Source organism: Somniosus microcephalus, chromosome 29, assembly GCF_052327205.1.
Source record: "Somniosus microcephalus isolate GS21.2 chromosome 29, FLI_Smic_1.0, whole genome shotgun sequence".
Lineage (NCBI taxonomy): Eukaryota > Metazoa > Chordata > Chondrichthyes > Squaliformes > Somniosidae > Somniosus > Somniosus microcephalus.
The window spans coordinates 20,895,074-20,914,296 of record NC_141015.1 but is presented as its reverse complement, the minus strand read 5'-3'; the positions used below and the strand labels follow the sequence as shown (position 1 = coordinate 20,914,296).

At 46.0% G+C, this 19,223-nt stretch overlaps 1 protein-coding gene across 1 annotated transcript in view; it reads right to left on the bottom strand.

The window, feature by feature from the left end:
* The window catches only part of LOC147098533 (glutamine--fructose-6-phosphate aminotransferase [isomerizing] 1-like), a 106,250-nt gene that overhangs the window by 74,985 nt on the left and 12,042 nt on the right, over positions 1 to 19,223 (bottom strand). The window contains exons 2-4 of the mRNA XM_085970346.1: positions 13,665 to 13,772; positions 5,576 to 5,683; positions 1,807 to 1,932 (exon numbers count right to left, since the gene is read on the bottom strand). Of these exons, the coding sequence (XP_085826472.1) occupies positions 1,807 to 1,932; positions 5,576 to 5,683; positions 13,665 to 13,772 (342 nt within the window). The remainder of the gene's footprint in view (positions 1 to 1,806; positions 1,933 to 5,575; positions 5,684 to 13,664; positions 13,773 to 19,223) is intronic.

The following is a 19,223-nucleotide window of genomic DNA, read 5'->3' as shown; positions in this document are numbered from 1 at the left end:
CCGGTTTCGTGCATGCACTGCGCATGCGCGGGAAACCGGAACTTCCGTTCCCTTGAAAGAAGTGGTTGACAGGTGGAACACGTGCGCCGGAGAGGCAGCGCGTGCGCATCGAACTTACGTTTTTTTTGCAGCTTTCTCCGGGAGGGTAAGTCTCCAGCAGTTACACTTTTAAAAAGCAGGCTCAAGGCCTGCTTTTAACAAGTTAAGTGGTGAATTAATTAAAATTAAAACATTTTTTCCACAGGTTTATTATTTTTAAATACTTTAAAGAAAAGGTAAGTTTATTTTTAGCCCTGTTAGAAAATGTAATTTAAAAAAAAATTTAAATTATTGTTTAAAATAGTTATTTCATGTAATTTATAGTTATTTTAAAAATGTGATTTATAAAAACTAAAACTTCAAATAATTTTTTATGTTTTGGGGCTTATAGTATTTATAGGTTTGACAGCTTTTACTGTCAAATTTATGAATGAAGTATTCCCTGCTACCATTGGCTCTCCATGGCCCACGTGATCCCAGGGGACGCTTCGAACTAACTGCGCCCCTGGGATACGCAAGCACTGCGCGCCGGCAGTTGGAGGAGGCCCAGGATCGGAATCCCACGCGGGCCCACGGTTCAGCGGCCGGCGCGCAAGTGCAGGTCGGGGGCTTGCACCCGCGGGAAGCCTCCGACCCGAATTTCTGGGCCATTGTATTAAGACATATGTTTTATGACTTGTGGCTTTAAGAAGATTGCAAAAATAATGATAGAATCATAGAATAGTACAGCACAGAAGGAAACCATTCGGCCCATCGAGTCTGCGCTGGCTCTTTCGAAGAGCAATCCAGTCAGTCCCACTCCCCCGCTCGTTCCCCATATCCCTGCAGTTTTTTCTCCTTCAAGTATTTATCCAATTCCCTTTTGAAGGTTACTATTGAATCTGTGTCCATCACCCATCACCAAAGATAGTCTCTGGGGTCATCCGCAAAAGACATGTGAGATTTACCTGCCAGCACATCGCATCATGTAAATTGAACAAAGTATATTTTATATAATCAATGTAATGTTTTGTAATGAAAGATCAATTTCAGTTATAAAAGTGCATCAAACTAGATAACAGACAGACAAACATTGACCAAGAAGTTTTAAACACCTAGGTTAACAAGATATACGGCACAGAAACAGGCCATTCGACCCAACCAGTCCATGCCAACGTTTATGCTCCACTCGAGCCTCCTCCCGTCTTTCCTCATCTAAATCTATCAGCATAACCCTCTATTCCCGTCTCCCTCATATGCTTGCCCAGCCTCCCCTTAAATGCATCTATACTATTCGCTTCAGCCACTCCCTGTGGTAGCGAGTTCCACATTCTCACCACTCTCTGGGTAAAGAAGTTTCTTCTGAATTCCCTATTAGATTTCTTGGTGACGATCTTATATTGATGGCCTCTAGTTATGCTCTTCCCCACAAGTGGAAACATTCTCTCTGTATCCACTCTATCAAGACCCTTCATAATTTTTAAAGACCTCTATTAGGTCACCCCTCAGCCTTTTTTTTTTCCACCAAGAGAAAAGAGACCCAGCCTGTTCATCCTTTCCTGATATGTATACCCTCGCATTTTTGGTATCATCCTTGTAAATCCTCTCTGCACCCTAGATCTACAAGTACTGAACACAGAAAGGGTTACAATATGCTAAGACGGCAATACCTTTAAACACTGAACTGTGTCGCAAACTCCTTAGGATTACCCAAACCTTTTTATCTTTCAGGCACAACTGAACAGATTTTGTTTGTTACAACATAATAGCGCTGGAGAATACACTCACCGTTGTCCTTATCTGACCGCTGAGGGTGACTATTGACGATATTCGGAACGCCATAGGTTGCCCAGCGAGTGTGTGCAATACCGAAATGTGTCTCAAATTCAACATCAAAGTCAACATCCTCTTGTTCTAAAAAAAAGTTGGAACAATGTTTAACATACACCATAGTGACAACAGCAGAATTATGGAAACACAAATTACCCCCATTACATCATCTTTTCTTATTTGTTCACGGGATGTGGGCGTCGCTGGCAAGGCCAGCATTTATTGCCCATCCCTAGTTGCCCTCGAGAAGGTGGTGGTGAGCCGCCTTCTTGAACCGCTGCAGTCCGTGTGGTGAAGGTACTCCCACAGTGCTGTTAGGGAGGGAGTTCCAGGATTTTTACCCAGCGGCAATGAAGGAACGGCAATATACTTCCAAGTCAGGATGGTGTGTGACTTGGAGGGGAACTTGGAGGTGGTGGTGTTCCCATGCGCCTACTGCCCTTGTCCTTCTAGGTGGGAGAGGTCGCGGGTTTGGGAGGTGCTGCCGAAGAAGCCTTGGCGAGTTGCTGCAGTGCATCTTGTAGATGGTACACACTGTAGCCACGGTACGCCAGTGGTGGAGGGAGTGAATGTTTAAGGTGGTGGATGGGGTGCCAATCAAGCGGGCTGCTTTGTCCTTGATGGTGTTGAGCTTCTTGAGTGTTGTTGGAGCTGCACTCATCCAGGCAAGTGGAGAGTATTCTATCACACTCCTTACTTGTGCCTTGTAGGTGGTGGAAAGGCTTTGGGGAGTCAGGAGGTGAGACACTCGCTGCAGAATACCCAGCCTCTGACCTGCTCTTGTTGCCACAGTATTTATGTGGCTGGTCCAGTTAAGTTTCTGGTCAATGGTGACCCCCAGGATGTTGATGGTGGGGGATTTGGTGACGGTAATACCGTTGAATGTCAAGGGGAGGTGGCCAGGCTCTCGCTTGTTGGAGAACATAACAACATAAGAATTAGGAGCAGGAGTAGGCCATACGGCCCCTCGAGCCTGCTCCACCATTCAATAAGATCATGGCTGAGCATCGACCTCAACTCCACTTTCCCGTCCGATCGCCATATCCCTTGATTCCCCTCGAGTTCAAAGCTCTATTGATACAGCTTTGAATATACTCAACAACTGAGCATTCACAGCCCTCTGGGGTAGAGAATTCCAAAGATTCACAACCCTCTGAGTGAAGAAATTTCTCCTCATCTCAGTCCTAAATGGCCGACCCCTTATCCCGAGACTGTGACCCCTGGTTCTAGACTCTCCAGCCAGGGGAAACAACCTCTCAACATCTACCCTGTCAATCCCTGTCAAGGTCAGAAGTGGGGATGTTCGCTGATGACTGCACAGTGTTCAGCACCATTCACAACTCCTCAGATAATAAAGCAGTCCATGCCCGCATGCAACAATAGTCAGGCTGATAAGTGGCAGGTAACATTCGCGCTACAGCAGTGCCAGGCAATGACTATCTCCAACAAGCGAGAGTCTAACCACCTTCCCTTGACATTCAACGGCATTACCATCACCGAATCCCCCACCATCAATATCCTGGGGGTCACCATTACCAGAAACTTAACTAGACCAGCCACATAAATACTGTGGTAACAAGAGCAGGTCAGAGACTAGGTATTCTGCAGAGAGTGTCTCACCTCCTGACTCCCAAAAGCCTTTCCACCATCTACAAGGCACAAGTAAGGAGTGTGATGGAATACTCTCCACTTGCTGGATGAGTGCTGCTCAAACAACACTCAAGAAGTTCGACACCATCCAGGACAAAGCAGCCCATTTGCTTGGCACCCCATCCACCACCTTAAACATTCACTCCCTCCACCACCGGCGTACTGTGGCTGCAGTGTGTACCATCTACAAGATGCACTGCAGCAACTCGCCAAGGCTTCTTCAGCAACACCTCCCAAACCCGCGACCTCTTCCACCTAGAAGGACAAGGGCAGCAGGCGCATGGGAACACCACCCCCTCCAGGTTCCCCTCCAAGTCACACACCATCCTGACTTAGAAGTATATCGCTGATCCTTCATCGTCGCTGGGTCAAAGTCCTGGAACTCCCTCCCTAACAGCACTGTGGGAGTACCTTCACCACACGGACTGCAGCCGTTCAAGGCGGCGGCTCACCACCACCTTCTCAAGGGCAATAAATACTGGCCTATATCCCATAAATGAATTTTTAAAATCCCCCTCAGAATCTTATATATTTCAGTGAGATCACCTCTCATTCTTCTAAACTCCAGAGAGTATAGGCCCAATCTGCTCAATCTCTGCTCCTGGGACATCCCTCTCATCCCAGGGATATGTATGAAAGGCAAAATATTTATACAGACAATTATTATAAGTGTTTAAACCTACACACTCAACGTCATTGATACAAAGCTTCAATCTCATCCAAAATACCAATAATAGAGATACTTTTAAAGAAATGGTGTTATTATTCCTGCAATGCACAAAATTCAGCATCTCCCTAACGTGCACTATTTGTTATTGCAGGCGTGTGCGACACCTTCAGCTGTACTTGTCAATGTCTAGGGCTGCACACGGTAATATCTGCAGCTGTAACTAATTCCCACACTTTGCACTGCTTAGTACGACTGATTTGTTGAAGGCTGGAGGCCCTCAATTTAGCCTGTGAAATTGAAAATCTCACAAACCACTCACTTTTCAAAGTCAGCTGATGGGGAGAAACTTTTTCTTTGTGGAAACCCAAAAGAAAATGAGAACTTTTGCTTGCAGTTTCTTTCTGTTTTTTGTTGAGAAAAGTGACCATGTTTCACTTGTTGAGTAACGGCGCTGTCATTGAACACATTCGGTTTCCATTCGGCCAAAACAAATTAACTTTTAAATGTAAAAAATAGCTTCAGCTACTGGAAGGAATGTAGTGGAAGTTAACAAAATTAATGGAGGAAGGAATAGAAGGATATGTTGAGGAGATGAGGTAAGGTGGGAGGAGGCTCGTGTGGAGCATAAACACTGGCATGGACCAGTTGGGCCGAATGGCCTGTTTAAGAACATAAGAAATAGGAGCAGGAGTAGGCCATACGGCCCCTCAAGCCTGCTCCGCCATGCAATAAGATCATGGCTGATCATCAACCTCAACTCCACTTTCCTGCCCGATCTCCATATCCCTTGATTCCCCAAGAGCCCAAAAATCTATGTCAGCCTTGAATATACTCAACGACTGAGCATCCACAGCCCTCTGGGGCAGAGAATTCCAAAGATTCACAATCCTCGGAGTGAAGAAATTCCTCCTCATCTCAGTCTTAAATGGCCTATCCATTATCCTGAGACTATGCCCCCTAGTTCTAGACACTCCAGCCAGGGGAAACAACCTCTCAGCATCTACCCTGTCAATCCTCCTCAGAATCTTGTATGTTTCAATGAGATCACCTCTCATTCTTCTAAACTCCAGAGAGTATCGGCCCATTCTACACAACCTCTCATCATAGGACAGCCCTCTCATCCCAGGAATCAATCTAGTGAACCTTCGTTGCACCGCCTCCAAGGCAAGTATATCCTTCCTTGGATAGGAACACTGGAGGAGACCATTTGGCCCCTCGAGCCTGTTCCGCCATTCAGTTTCTGTGCTGCGAAATTTTAAGTAATTCCATGTAATTTTAATATTTTTTGTGACATAAATTTATTTGTGTTTTTTTTTTTTAAAACAGACAACTGAGACATATTATAAAGGAAAAACATTCCATGTTATATCAGGGATCCTGCAGCTTAACTTTTCCCTCTGCACTTACTGTTTACTTCTTCTTCCAAGGTCTTTATTTTCCCATTCCTTTTAATGATACAGATTTGCTTCCCTTTGTCTTGCATCTCCTTGTTATTTCCTCCATCAATTCCAATACCTAGTAAGAAATTCACAGAGAAATTTACATTCAACAACAATTTGCATTCATGCAGTGCCTCAACGTAATGAAACTTCAGATCAGCCACGATCCAACCGAATGGCGGAACAGGCTCGAGGGGCCGAATGGCCTACCTCCAGTGTTTCCATCCCAAGATGCTTGGCATGGGACAGAACGATCAACGAGCGGTATTCGGAGAGTTGGGAGAAGGGACAAAGTCAAAAAGGTAAGAGAGTTTGAGAAGGTTTCTTTTTAATTTGTTCATGGGATGTGGGCATCGCTGGCAAGGCCAGCATTTATTCCCCATCCCTAATTGCCCTCGAGAAGGTGGTGGTGAGCCACCTTCTTGAACCGCTGCAGTCCGTGTGGTGAAGGTACTTCCACAGTGCTGTTAGGGAGGGAGTTCCAGGATTTTGACCCAGTGACGATGAAGGATCAGCAATATATTTCCAAGTCAGGATGGTGTGTGACTTGGAGGGGAACTTGGAGGTGGTGGTGTTCCCATGCGCCTGCTGCCCTTGTCCTTCTAGGTGGTAGAGGTCACGGGTTTGGGAGGTGCTGCCGAAGAAACCTTGGCGAGTTGCTGCAGTGCATTGTGTAGATGGTACACACTGCAGCCACGGTACGCCGGTGGTGGAGGGAGTGAATGTTTAAGATGGTGGATGGGGTGCCAATCAAATGGGCTGCTTTGTCCTTGATGGTGTCGAGCTTCTTGAGTGTTGTTGGAGCTGCACTCATCCAGGAAAGTGGAGAGTATTCCATCCCACTCCTGACTTGTGCCTTGTAGATGGTGGAAAGGCTTTGGGGCGTCAGGAGGTGAGGCACTCGCCGCAGAATACCTAGCCTCTGACCTGCTCTTGTTGCCACAGTATTTATGTGGCTGGTCCAGTTAAGTTTCTGGTCAATGGTGACCCCCCAGGATGTTGATGGTGGGGGATTCGGTGATGGTAATGCCGTTGAATGTCAAGGGGTGGTGGTTAGACTCTCTCTTATTGGAGACAGTCACTGCCTGGCACTTCTGTGGCACGAATATTACCTGCCACTTATCGGCCCAAGCCTGAATGTCGTCCAGGTCTTGTTGCATGAGGGCATGGACTGCTTCATTATCTGAGGAGTTGTGAATGGCACTGAACACTCTGCAGTCATCAGCAAACATCCCCATTTCTGACCTTATGTTGGAGGGATGGTCATTGATAAAGCAGCTGAAGATGGTTGGGCCTAGGACACTGCCCTGAGGAACTCCTGCAGCGATGTCCTGGGGCTGTGATGATTGAGCTCCTACCACCACAACTATCTTCCTTTGTGCTAGGTATGACTCCAGCCAGTGGAGAGTTTTCCCCCACATTCCCATTGACGTCAGTTTTACTCGGGCTCCTTGATGCAATAAGAGAAGTAACCAAGCAGGGGGGGGGCTGGGGGGGAAGTTGCAGAAAGTAGGAGAAATGCCACTGAAGAATGAGTCCAGTGAAGTCATCAGCTGTTCAATCATGGGGGGGCATCGTGGCTACTCTCCCAGTCTGTCTTCACCTCATGTCCTGCAGGAAACAATGAACTGTAATCAAGAATGGGCCTCTTCGCCCAAGCTTCTGACAGCCATCATAGAACCTCTAGTGCTAACTTGGTACAGGCCAGAGATCAAACCTGGGGCCTCTGCAGACCATGTGATTACATGGGACAGGCACTTACCAAAAGAGCCATGAGGGGAGCTAGACAATTATTTATCTGTCCCAATAGATATGTGGATAAGTTCAATCATGTAGCCCCATTGCACATTACAATAACATCTATTCTACTCAGTAGCTGATATATGGACCATAATTTAAAAAGAAAGATTTGCATTTCTATAGCGCCTTTCACAACCTCAGGACGTCCCAAAGTTCTTTACAGTCAATTAAATACTTCTGAAGTGTAGACACTGTTGGGAAACGCAGCAGCCAATTTGTACAGAACAAGGTCCCACAAACAGCAATTAAATAAATGACCAGATCATCTGTTTTAGTGAAGTTGGTTGAAGGATAAATATTGGCCAGGAAACCAGGGATAACTCCCCTGCTCTTCTTCGAAATAGTGCCGTGGGATCTTTTACATCCACCTGAGAGAGCAGACGGGGCCTCAGTTGAACGCCTCATCCGAAAGACGGCAGCGCTCCCTCAGCACTGCACTGGAGTGTCGGCCTAGATTTATGTGCTCAAGTCTCTGGAGTGGGACTTCAACCCACAACCTTCTGACTCAGAAGCGAGAGTGCTGCCCACTGAGACAAGACGGACACTGTGAAATTTAAAACACATTTCTTTTCAGGATTTGGAAGGGGTTAAAACATTTTTTTTTTTTTTTTTTTTTATAAATGGTCTTTCGTAAGATATTGGGCCAAACTTCACCAAAGATTAGCAGCAAACCAGGTGAAGTGCCACAGAGCAGATGCTGTTTTGAACCCTTGAACTCTGCTCCGCTCACTCCCAGTATGAGCCACATTGAACCGGGTGGGGGGGGGGGGGTGTGGGGAGCAAACGAAAGTCGTGGCTTTTCCCAGCAGCTGACGGGCAAAGTCGGAGGAGAGGGCAATGCCTCAGCCAATCTCATGAAGCTCCCCCGCAGCCTGTTATAGGGGCCGTTGGCAGAGGCTTCGGACCGGGACAGGCTCTCCGTTGTGCGAGCGCCAGGCCCGATGAAGAAAAGTTAAATTTAACCCCAAAAAAACAGCTCGTGGAAAAATTTAAGTTTAAGATTAGCATCAAACTGGCTCATGTGAGTTGGTGTGTGAGAGAGAGGGCAGAGTACCACAATCTAACCCAGTGCTTACTTAACTTAGCCACAACTGATATAGGCCTGGTACTTGCACTGTTAACCTCTATTGTGAAACGTGGACAAAATAAAATTTTTAAACCTTTACAATCGGGGCTAGAGCTGAAATACTATACAACGACCCTGAGGATCTGATCGCTCTGTTGCCAGTATGGGTACAGTACAGCCAATCCCTGTAGAGATATCATCACTTCTTTGTGTTTAACTTTAATTTATTCTACAAAGCCATTCACTTTCACACTTGCTTCTAACTGCAGGGGCAGGAGCAGGGGTAAATTGGCTCTCCCATGTTGGTCAATGCCAGCACTGTTCTGCGCTCACCAGACACCAGACACACTTCCTGCAGGCTAAGACAGTCAGTGTCTGCTCTCCTTCTGACAGCTATTTGAATCAACAGCCTGGTGTGTGCAAATGTTCCCCAGAAGCTGCGCTTTGCACGGCCTGTTCCTTTTAATGCGCGGTCCCTTTAAATTTCTGCGCATGCGCGGTATTTCCAAGGTAAAAGCTGGTGAGCGGCCTGCGCGGGACCTTTGAGATTACTGCGCGGCTGAGCGGGAACATTGCACACAAGGGTCCTAATCCCCTCGTCAGTAAATGTCAACTATCCAACTGCACTGGGACTGGAACCCATAATATCAACCATGGGTCCTGTACTCCTCAGTGTGATAGCGGCACTGGCACAGAGGCAGCTTCCAGTTATACTGTGAAGGAGCTCTGCCCGAGTGCATTCAACCACGTGCCGAGTGCAACTTAGCTGCTTCTTGCACCAATCCTGCCGATTAAAACCAGCCAATAGGGTAATTGCCCCTTCTCAATCATTAGAAAACAATGGTGGTGCAAGAGGCCAGTTAATTAAGAGCTTGAACTTATATAACGGTCCAGATTTTGCAGTCAGTGGCAAAGGGATGGCGCACGCCGCTGACCTAAAAAAAAAAAAAACCTGCCCACACAGATTGAGCGGGCTCTGGCGCGTAGATTTCCTCATTTCCGATGCCAGTTTCAACTTGGCAGCATCTACCGGGGATCTGTGGCTTCCAGCAACAGGGCAGGCAGCAGGCAGCCTGATCAGCCAATCAAACTGAAGAATTCTCACAGACAGCAAAGCAGGAAGTAAAAAGCAGGGAATATACATCACATTAAAATCATTGTAGAGAAAGCAAAATAAAGATTGGGACATACACATGGGGCTAAGGAAAAAATGTAAATATCCGAACAAAAACTTTTAAAAAAATTAAATGTTCTTCTGAGGGAATGAGACTCCACACTTGTAAAATTAGTTTCAGGGCCAGAGAAGTTGCTCAGCAGTAATTCATAATCATAATCAACTTTATTGTCATTGTTAGTGCACAAGTGCAGTACAACGAAATGTAGGCTTGCGGATCCCGAGAGTGTACATTTAGATTAAGACATTTAAACATTCAACATACATTTGGCTTGTAATACATTAACATAAACATAACCATAATAAAGTGCATTGGCAGATGTGCAGGCTTTAGAGTTTATTTGTGGAGTTCAGTAGGATGACAGCCCTGGGAAAGAAGCTGTTCCTAAATCTGGTCGTACGGGTGCGAATGCATCTGTAGCGTCTCATAGATGGCAGGAGGGCGAACAGACTGTGGCTGGAGTGGGTAGGGTCTTTGATGATGGTCTGTGACCTCCGTAAACAGCGTTTCTGGTATATGTGCTCTATGGTCGGTAGCCAGGTGCCGGTAATGCGTTGGGCAGTTTTGACTACCCGCTGCAGGGCTTTCCGGTCATAGTAGCTATAGCTGCCATACCATACTGTGATACAGTTTGTCAGGATGCTCTCTATTGTGCAGCGGTAAAAGTTAGAGAGGATCAGGGGTGACAGGTTATATCCCTTCAGCCTCCTTTGGAAATATAGGCGCTGCTGGGCCTTCTTCACCAGAGAGGAGGTATTGAGGGACCAGGAGAGGTCTTCCTTGATGTGGACTCCGAGGAACTTAAAGCTGTCCACCCTTTCCACCACAGCCCCATGGATGTGGATGGGGGTGTGACTTCCGCCTTTAGACTTCCTGAAGTCCACAATGATTTCTTTGGTTTTCTTGATGTTAAGGGCCTTAGTACACCGTTAAAAACTCAGTTACTCCTGATTGAAGAAGGCTTAACATTTTCATTGATTGTTTACAGCAAGAATAGTGTGTAAATAGTTGAAGTTCACGTCTTATCAGTGATTTCTAATGATTCCATCTGTGAAGATTGCAACAGCGCACCCTGTGGCGGAGCAGAGTATCACTGACAACAACTTCTGGATTTCCGTGTTTAACTGCGCATGTATGCACGCCAGAAGTTGCTGTCAGTTTTACACAGTAATGACGGTGAACGCTGACAGTTTCGCCATCATTACAACCGCAAATTCCGGGCCATTGTCTTTCACCACCTCACGACGTCCCAAAGTGCTTCACAGCCAATGAATTGCTTTTGCTTTGGAAGTGCTGTCACTGGGCTGGCTGCAGCTATACTGTAAACAAAGCATCAGAAAAAAAACAATTGCAAGGCCAACTCCTAGCTGTCCAGTGGAGGTCTGGCAAGTCCCAGCAGCGTTACCAGCACATCCGAGGCCAGTGGAGGCATAAACCTGTTGTGGCACCGTCTCCCAGAAGACGCAGTATCAGGGGAGCGTACAGGTCAAGTTGAGAGAAGCAAGTGGTGCAGACTCAAGAAACAACTCCACCTGGAGTGAACCTGTTCCACTGGTATAGGTGGCCCTCGGCAAAGCATTTTGATGGGTGTAACTTTGCTTTACATATAAATGAGCTGTATGCTTGCATGTAAATAATGCATGCATATACGCTCAAAAGAGAAAAGTGAGCAAGGACTTCTCTGTCTCCTCTGTGCCAGCCGTGGCTCAGTGGGTAGCACCCTCGCCTCTGAGTCAGAAGGTTGTGGGTTCAAGTCCCACTCCAGAGACTCGAGCACAAAAATCTAGGCTGACATTCCAGTGGAGTGCTGCACTGTCGGAGGTGCTGTCTTTCGGAGGAGACATTAAAGCGAGGCCCCGTCTGCTCTCTCGGGTGGATGTAAAAGATCCCATGGCACTTTTTGAAGAAGAGCAGGGGAGTTCTGCCCGGTGTCCTAGCCAATATTTATCCCTCAACCAACATCATTAAAAAAAATTATCTGGTCATTATCACATTGCTGTTCACGGGAGCTTGCTGTGTGCAAATTGGCTGTCGCATTTCCTACATTATAACAATGACTACACTTCAAAAGTCTTTCATTGGTGGGACAGCCTGAGGTTGTGAAAGGCGCTATATAAATGCAAGTCTTCCTTTTTCTTTTACTTTGTGCAGAAAGGATGCCAGGTAGGTGCTGGTCATTGGGTGGAAATTTAAGAGACAGGGAGGTTTCAAGTCAAATATTTAGGCTGTACTGTCTCCAAATATGTTCTCATCAATGGAAACTATCCCAAGAGGTGGACATATGTGAAGAGAGAGCGGACTCTAAAGCAGAGAACGCAGAGTTTATACTGGCAAGCAGAAAGCGACTTTCAGTTTGGGTATGTTGTCTAATCCCCAGTATAAAGAGAGCAGTTATTGTGCTTCTAGGACACACAGTAATCATCATAATAGGTTTCAGATCCAGGCAGAAAAATATCACTGCACTTCCTCAAGATTGTGACAAAAACAGAAAGGAGGAGACTGCAACATGTACCAGACACTCAATGAGTCAAAGGCACTGGTGATTAGGAAAGTTTTAAGCTGCAGCAATATATTACTTAATTCTTCCTTTCTATGCTGTGCGTGATTGAAAAGTAGGCAGCGCCCCTATTTCAAGCTGTGAAATGTTTCTTTCCTTTCAAAGCTTTGACTGAGTGGGTGGTGCAGTTAGTTGTCACAACTGTCCTGTCACCTGGAATCTGGGCTTCAATCCAGCCCGAACTGACTGGATGAAAGTCCCCCGTCTCCGCTGATTCCAAAAGTCCCACATACAAATGAGTTTGGAGGGTCTCAACTCGCTCCTCCTCCCTAACAGGGTCGCAACACAAAAGTCTCTAAAATTTTGGCACAAGTGGGCAAATGTCACTCAGAGAAGGCAGTAAATGGCCGGAGCCGGAAATGGGAAAAAAACGATATAGTTGGTGCAGGCGGGAATCTTCTTCTGAGGCGGCGGGTTAAGTCACATCACAGAGTAAAGCTCCCTCTGTTCTGCTTTAACATTTGGCCAGTGCTGCGCCTGACCTTAGGAGACCTCAAAAAAGCAGCACGTCCCGCTCCACAGCGATGGCCTCTCCCGGCTTGGTAAATATACAAATTTAAAAGGGGGAGAAAAGAGCCTCCTCAATTTTATTTAAAGCAATAATATTGAGGGTATATGGAGCAAATGATATAGCTGCAGCAGTACCGACACCAAGGAGTGGGCTGAAGGTTATGTCCTACTCTTTGAATGCTACCTTCTAAGCAAGCTACTTCTGTAAAATAGGCACTTTTTTTAAATCAAAGGTTGCTCAGAAGCCTTATATTATTTGCTTACAGATAAACAATGGAAGGACTTAAACTGCATTGAACTGTATCATCACAATGTGTGCACTTGAACTCACTGTGACAACCGTGACGCACAGCTCCTCTTCCACCCTCATTAAAAAAAGTTTGCCACACACTTTTACATAACTGCAATGTCCCTTTAAGACATATATTTAATATTAACTCCCTAACTCGTAAACCTTCCTCAACAGAATACTACAGCTGTGTGTGGAACAGGCAACAGCTTTACAAATGCAGTTGTCAGCCGTGGCTCAGTGGGCAGCACTCTTGCCTCCGAGTCAGAAGATTGTGGGCTCAAGTCCCACTCTGGAGACTCGAGCACAAAAAGAAATCCAGGCTGTAGTACTGAGGGATTGCTGCACTGTTGGCGATGCCATCATTCAGACAACATTGAACTGAGGGCCCGTCTGCCATCTCAGGTGGGCGTAAAAGGTCTCATGGCACTACTTAAGAGGCTGTCCTGGCCAACATTTATCCTTCAATCAACACAACCAAGACAGATTAATCCCATTATTGTTTCTGGGATCTTGCCGTGCACCAATAGGCAGCCGCACGTCCCTACACTACGACAGTGACTACACTTCACTGTGAAGTGCTTTGGGATGTCCTGAGGACGTGAAAGGTGCTATATAAATGCAAGCTCGTTCACACTAGACAAGACAAAACCAACTTACCCGCAGAATCGTAGCCTCTGTATTCGAGTCTCTGCAGTCCCTTGAACAAGATTTCAATAATTTCTCTTCTCGTCTGGGGAACATGGTGGTTAAGGTAGGCAAAAATTCCTTGAAAATAAAAAGGATGACCCAGGTGTAAAGTTTCAGGAATAATTTCATTTCAAATATCTTGATAGATATATTCAATAAAACTATTATAATCGTCTGTCTTACATTCTGGGCACTGCCTGCAAGTCACATTTACCTCACATAACACTGTATCCATACAGTTTATTGATAATACCCTTATTGTTATTAAAAAAGGGGTGTTGGCTCATCCACGAGCAATGCCACAGGATACCTGCCAGAGTACACATTATATTTAATACACAGACAGAAAATAAAAGGCAAATTTTCACACTGGGCTGCAATTTGCAGTATGGAGTTGATGGAACAAAATCGCTGTAGAAATCGCATTACTGATAAAACACCCAAAAAGTGAAATGCATTTCTACAGTGACCGACCTCAACAGAGTCTGCACCCCAACAAACGCTCACTGTTCAATCGTGTGTTACTCCGGACAACCCCTGTAAATGTGCGCTGCCTGATAGGGCGGTGGATACAGATTCAATAGCAGCCTGCAAAAGGGAATTAGATAAATACGTGAAGGAGAAAAAAGTGCAGGGCTACGGGGAAAGAGCAGGGGGGAGTGGGACTAATGGGGTTGCTCTTCGAAAGAGCCGGTGCAGACTCGATGGGTCGAATGGCCTCCTGTGCTGTACTATTCAATGATTCTATGTATTCCTTTCTCAAAATGCAGCATACAGTTTTGCTTTAATGCAGCCGCTGAAGACCAAGTAATGCAGCCGCTGAATACCAAGTAATGCAGCCGCTGAAGACCAAGTAATGCAACCGCTGAATACCAAGTAATGCGGCCGCTGAAGACCAAGTAATGCAGCCGCTGAAGACCAAGTAATGCAGCCGCTGAATACCAAGTAATGCAGCCACTGAAGACCAAGTAATGCGGCCGCTGAAGACCAAGTAATGCGGCCGCTGAAGACCAAGTAATGCAACCACTGAATACCAAGTAATGCGGCCGCTGAAGACCAAGTAATGCAGCCGCTGAATACCAAGTAATGCAGCCACTGAAGACCAAGTAATGCGGCCGCTGAAGACCAAGTAATGCAACCACTGAATACCAAGTAATGCGGCCGCTGAAGACCAAGTAATGCAGCCACTGAATACCAAGTAATGCAGCCGCTGAATACCAAGTAATGCAGCCACTGAAGACCAAGTAATGCGGCCGCTGAAGACCAAGTAATGCAACCACTGAATACCAAGTAATGCGGCCGCTGAAGACCAAGTAATGCAGCCGCTGAATACCAAGTAATGCAGCCACTGAAGACCAAGTAATGCAGCCACTGAATACCAAGTAATGCAACCGCTGAATACCAAGTAATGCAGCCGCTGAATACCAAGTAATGCAGCCACTGAAGACCAAGTAATGCAGCCGCTGAAGACCAAGTAATGCAGCCGCTGAATACCAAGTAATGCAGCCACTGAAGACCAAGTAATGCAGCCGCTGAAGACCAAGTAATGCAACCGCTGAAGACCAAGTAATGCAACCACTGAAGACCAAGTAATGCAACCACTGAATACCAAGTAATGCAGCCGCTGAAGACCAAGTAATGCAACCACTGAAGACCAAGTAATGCAACCACTGAAGACCAAGTAATGCGGCCGCTGAAGACCAAGTAATGCAGCCGCTGAATACCAAGTAATGCAGCCACTGAATACCAAGTAATGCAGCCGCTGAAGACCAAGTAATGCAGCCGCTGAAGACCAAGTAATGCAGCCGCTGAAGACCAAGTAATGCAGCCGCTGAATACCAAGTAATGCAACCACTGAATACCAAGTAATGCAACCGCTGAATACCAAGTAATGCAACCGCTGAATACCAAGTAATGCGGCCGCTGAAGACCAAGTAATGCAGCCACTGAAGACCAAGTAATGCAGCCACTGAATACCAAGTAATGCAGCCACTGAAGACCAAGTAATGCAACCGCTGAATACCAAGTAATGCAGCCGCTGAATACCAAGTAATGCAGCCGCTGAATACCAAGTAATGCAACCACTGAATACCAAGTAATGCAACCACTGAAGACCAAGTAATGCAACCGCTGAAGACCAAGTAATGCAACCACTGAAGACCAAGTAATGCAGCCACTGAATACCAAGTAATGCAACCGCTGAATACCAAGTAATGCAACCGCTGAATACCAAGTAATGCAGCCACTGAATACCAAGTAATGCAGCCGCTGAATACCAAGTAATGCAACCACTGAATACCAAGTAATGCAGCCGCTGAATACCAAGTAATGCAGCCGCTGAATACCAAGTAATGCAACCGCTGAATACCAAGTAATGCAGCCACTGAATACCAAGTAATGCAGCCGCTGAATACCAAGTAATGCAACCACTGAATACCAAGTAATGCAGCCGCTGAATACCAAGTAATGCAACCACTGAATACCAAGTAATGCAGCCACTGAATACCAAGTAATGCAACCACTGAATACCAAGTAATGCAGCCGCTGAATACCAAGTAATGCAACCGCTGAATACCAAGTAATGCAGCCACTGAATACCAAGTAATGCAGCCGCTGAATACCAAGTAATGCAACCACTGAATACCAAGTAATGCAGCCGCTGAATACCAAGTAATGCAACCACTGAATACCAAGTAATGCAGCCACTGAATACCAAGTAATGCAACCACTGAATACCAAGTAATGCAGCCGCTGAATACCAAGTAATGCAACCACTGAATACCAAGTAATGCAGCCGCTGAATACCAAGTAATGCAACCACTGAATACCAAGTAATGCAGCCACTGAATACCAAGTAATGCAACCACTGAATACCAAGTAATGCAGCCGCTGAATACCAAGTAATGCAGCCGCTGAATACCAAGTAATGCAACCACTGAATACCAAGTAATGCAGCCACTGAATACCAAGTAATGCAACCACTGAATACCAAGTAATGCAGCCGCTGAATACCAAGTAATGCAGCCACTGAATACCAAGTAATGCAACCACTGAAGACCAAGTAATGCAGCCACTGAATACCAAGTAATGCAACCACTGAAGACCAAGTAATGCAACCGCTGAATACCAAGTAATGCAACCACTGAATACCAAGTAATGCAACCGCTGAAGACCAAGTAATGCAACCGCTGAATACCAAGTAATGCAACCGCTGAATACCAAGTAATGCAACCGCTGAATACCAAGTAATGCAACCGCTGAAGACCAAGTAATGCAGCCGCTGAAGACCAAGTAATGCAACCACTGAATACCAAGTAATGCAACCGCTGAAGACCAAGTAATGCAACCACTGAAGACCAAGTAATGCAACCACTGAATACCAAGTAATGCAACCGCTGAAGACCAAGTAATGCAACCACTGAAGACCAAGTAATGCAACCGCTGAAGACCAAGTAATGCAACCGCTGAATACCAAGTAATGCAACCGCTGAATACCAAGTAATGCAACCACTGAAGACCAAGTAATGCAGCCACTGAATACCAAGTAATGCAACCACTGAAGACCAAGTAATGCAACCGCTGAAGACCAAGTAATGCAACCGCTGAAGACCAAGTAATGCAACCGCTGAATACCAAGTAATGCAACCGCTGAATACCAAGTAATGCAACCGCTGAAGACCAAGTAATGCAGCCGCTGAATACCAAGTAATGCAGCCACTGAATACCAAGTAATGCAACCGCTGAAGACCAAGTAATGCAGCCGCTGAATACCAAGTAATGCAACCGCTGAAGACCAAGTAATGCAGCCGCTGAATACCAAGTAATGCAGCCACTGAATACCAAGTAATGCAACCACTGAATACCAAGTAATGCAGCCACTGAAGACCAAGTAATGCAACCACTGAATACCAAGTAATGCAACCGCTGAAGACCAAGTAATGCAGCCACTGAATACCAAGTAATGCAACCGCTGAAGACCAAGTAATGCAGCCACTGAATACCAAGTAATGCAACCACTGAATACCAAGTAATGCAGCCGCTGAATACCAAGTAATGCAGCCGCTGAAGACCAAGTAATGCAGCCGCTGAAGACCAAGTAATGCAGCTACTGAAGACCAAGTAATGCAGCCACTGAAGACATAGAAACATAGAGATAGGAACAGGAGTAGGCCATTCGGCCCTTCGAGCCTGCTCCGCCATTCAATGAGATCATGGCTGATCTTCGTCTGAGATCATAGCTGATCTTACCAGTTCAGTACCCCGTCCCCGCCTTTTCTCCGTAACCCTTAATCCCCTTAGCCTTCAGAAATATATCCAATTCTCTCTTGAAAATATTTATTGAATTAGCCTTCACAGCCCTCTGTGGCAGGGAATTCCACAGGCTCACCACTCTGAGTGAAGAAATTCTTCCTCATCTCTGTTTTAAATGATTTGCCCGCTATTTTTAGACTGTGGCCCCTGGTTCTGTGCTCCCCGGCCATTGGAAACATTCTCTCTGAATTCAGCCTGTCCAGGCCTGCCATAATTTTATATGTTTCGATGAGATCCCCTCTCAATCTTCTAAACTCCAGTGAGTACAAGCCCAAACTATTTAATCTCTCTTCGTAGGTCATTCCCGCCATTCCAGGTATCAGCCTGGTGAATCGCCGTTGCACTCTTTCCATGGCAAGAACATCCTTCCGCAGATGGGGCGACCAAAACTGTACACAATACTCCAGATGCGGTCTCACCAGCACCTTGTACAGCTGTAGTAAGGTATCCCTATTCCTATACTCGAACCCCCTTGATATGAAGGCCAACATACCATTTGCCTTCTTAATCGCCTGTTGCACCTGCATGCTCTCCTTCAGTGACTGGTGCACAAGAACACCCAGGTCCCTCTGCACTTCCCCATCTCCCAATCTATTGCCATTTAGAGAATAATCTACCCTCCTGTTTTTACCCCCAAAGTGGATAACCTCGCATTTATCCACATTATAGTGCATCTGCCACGTATCCGCCCATTCCCCCAACCTGTCCAAATCGCACTGTAGCCTCCGGACATCCTCATCAGAGCCCACCCCTCCTCCTAGTTTAGTGTCGTCAGCGAATTTGGAAATATTGCATCCAATTCCCTGATCCAGATCATTTATATATATTGTGAACAGCTGGGGTCCCAGGACAGATCCTTGCGGCACCCCGCTGGTCACTGCCTGCCACTCCGAAAACGAGCCGTTTATTCCAACTCTCTGTTTTCTATCCGCCAGCCAGTTCTCTATCCACGTTAATACTTTGCCCCCAATCCCATGAGCCTTAATTTTGCATGATAATCTTTTGTGTGGAACCTTATCGAAGGCTTTCTGGAAGTCAAGGTACACCACATCCACTGGCTCTCCCCCATCTATTTTACCAGTTACTTCCTCAAAAAATTCCAGCAGATTAGTCAAACACGATTTACCCTTTGTAAATCCATGTTGACTCTGTCCGATCCTTTCCCCATTTGTCAAGCGCTCCGCTATTTTATCCTTAATAATGGACTCTAGCATTTTG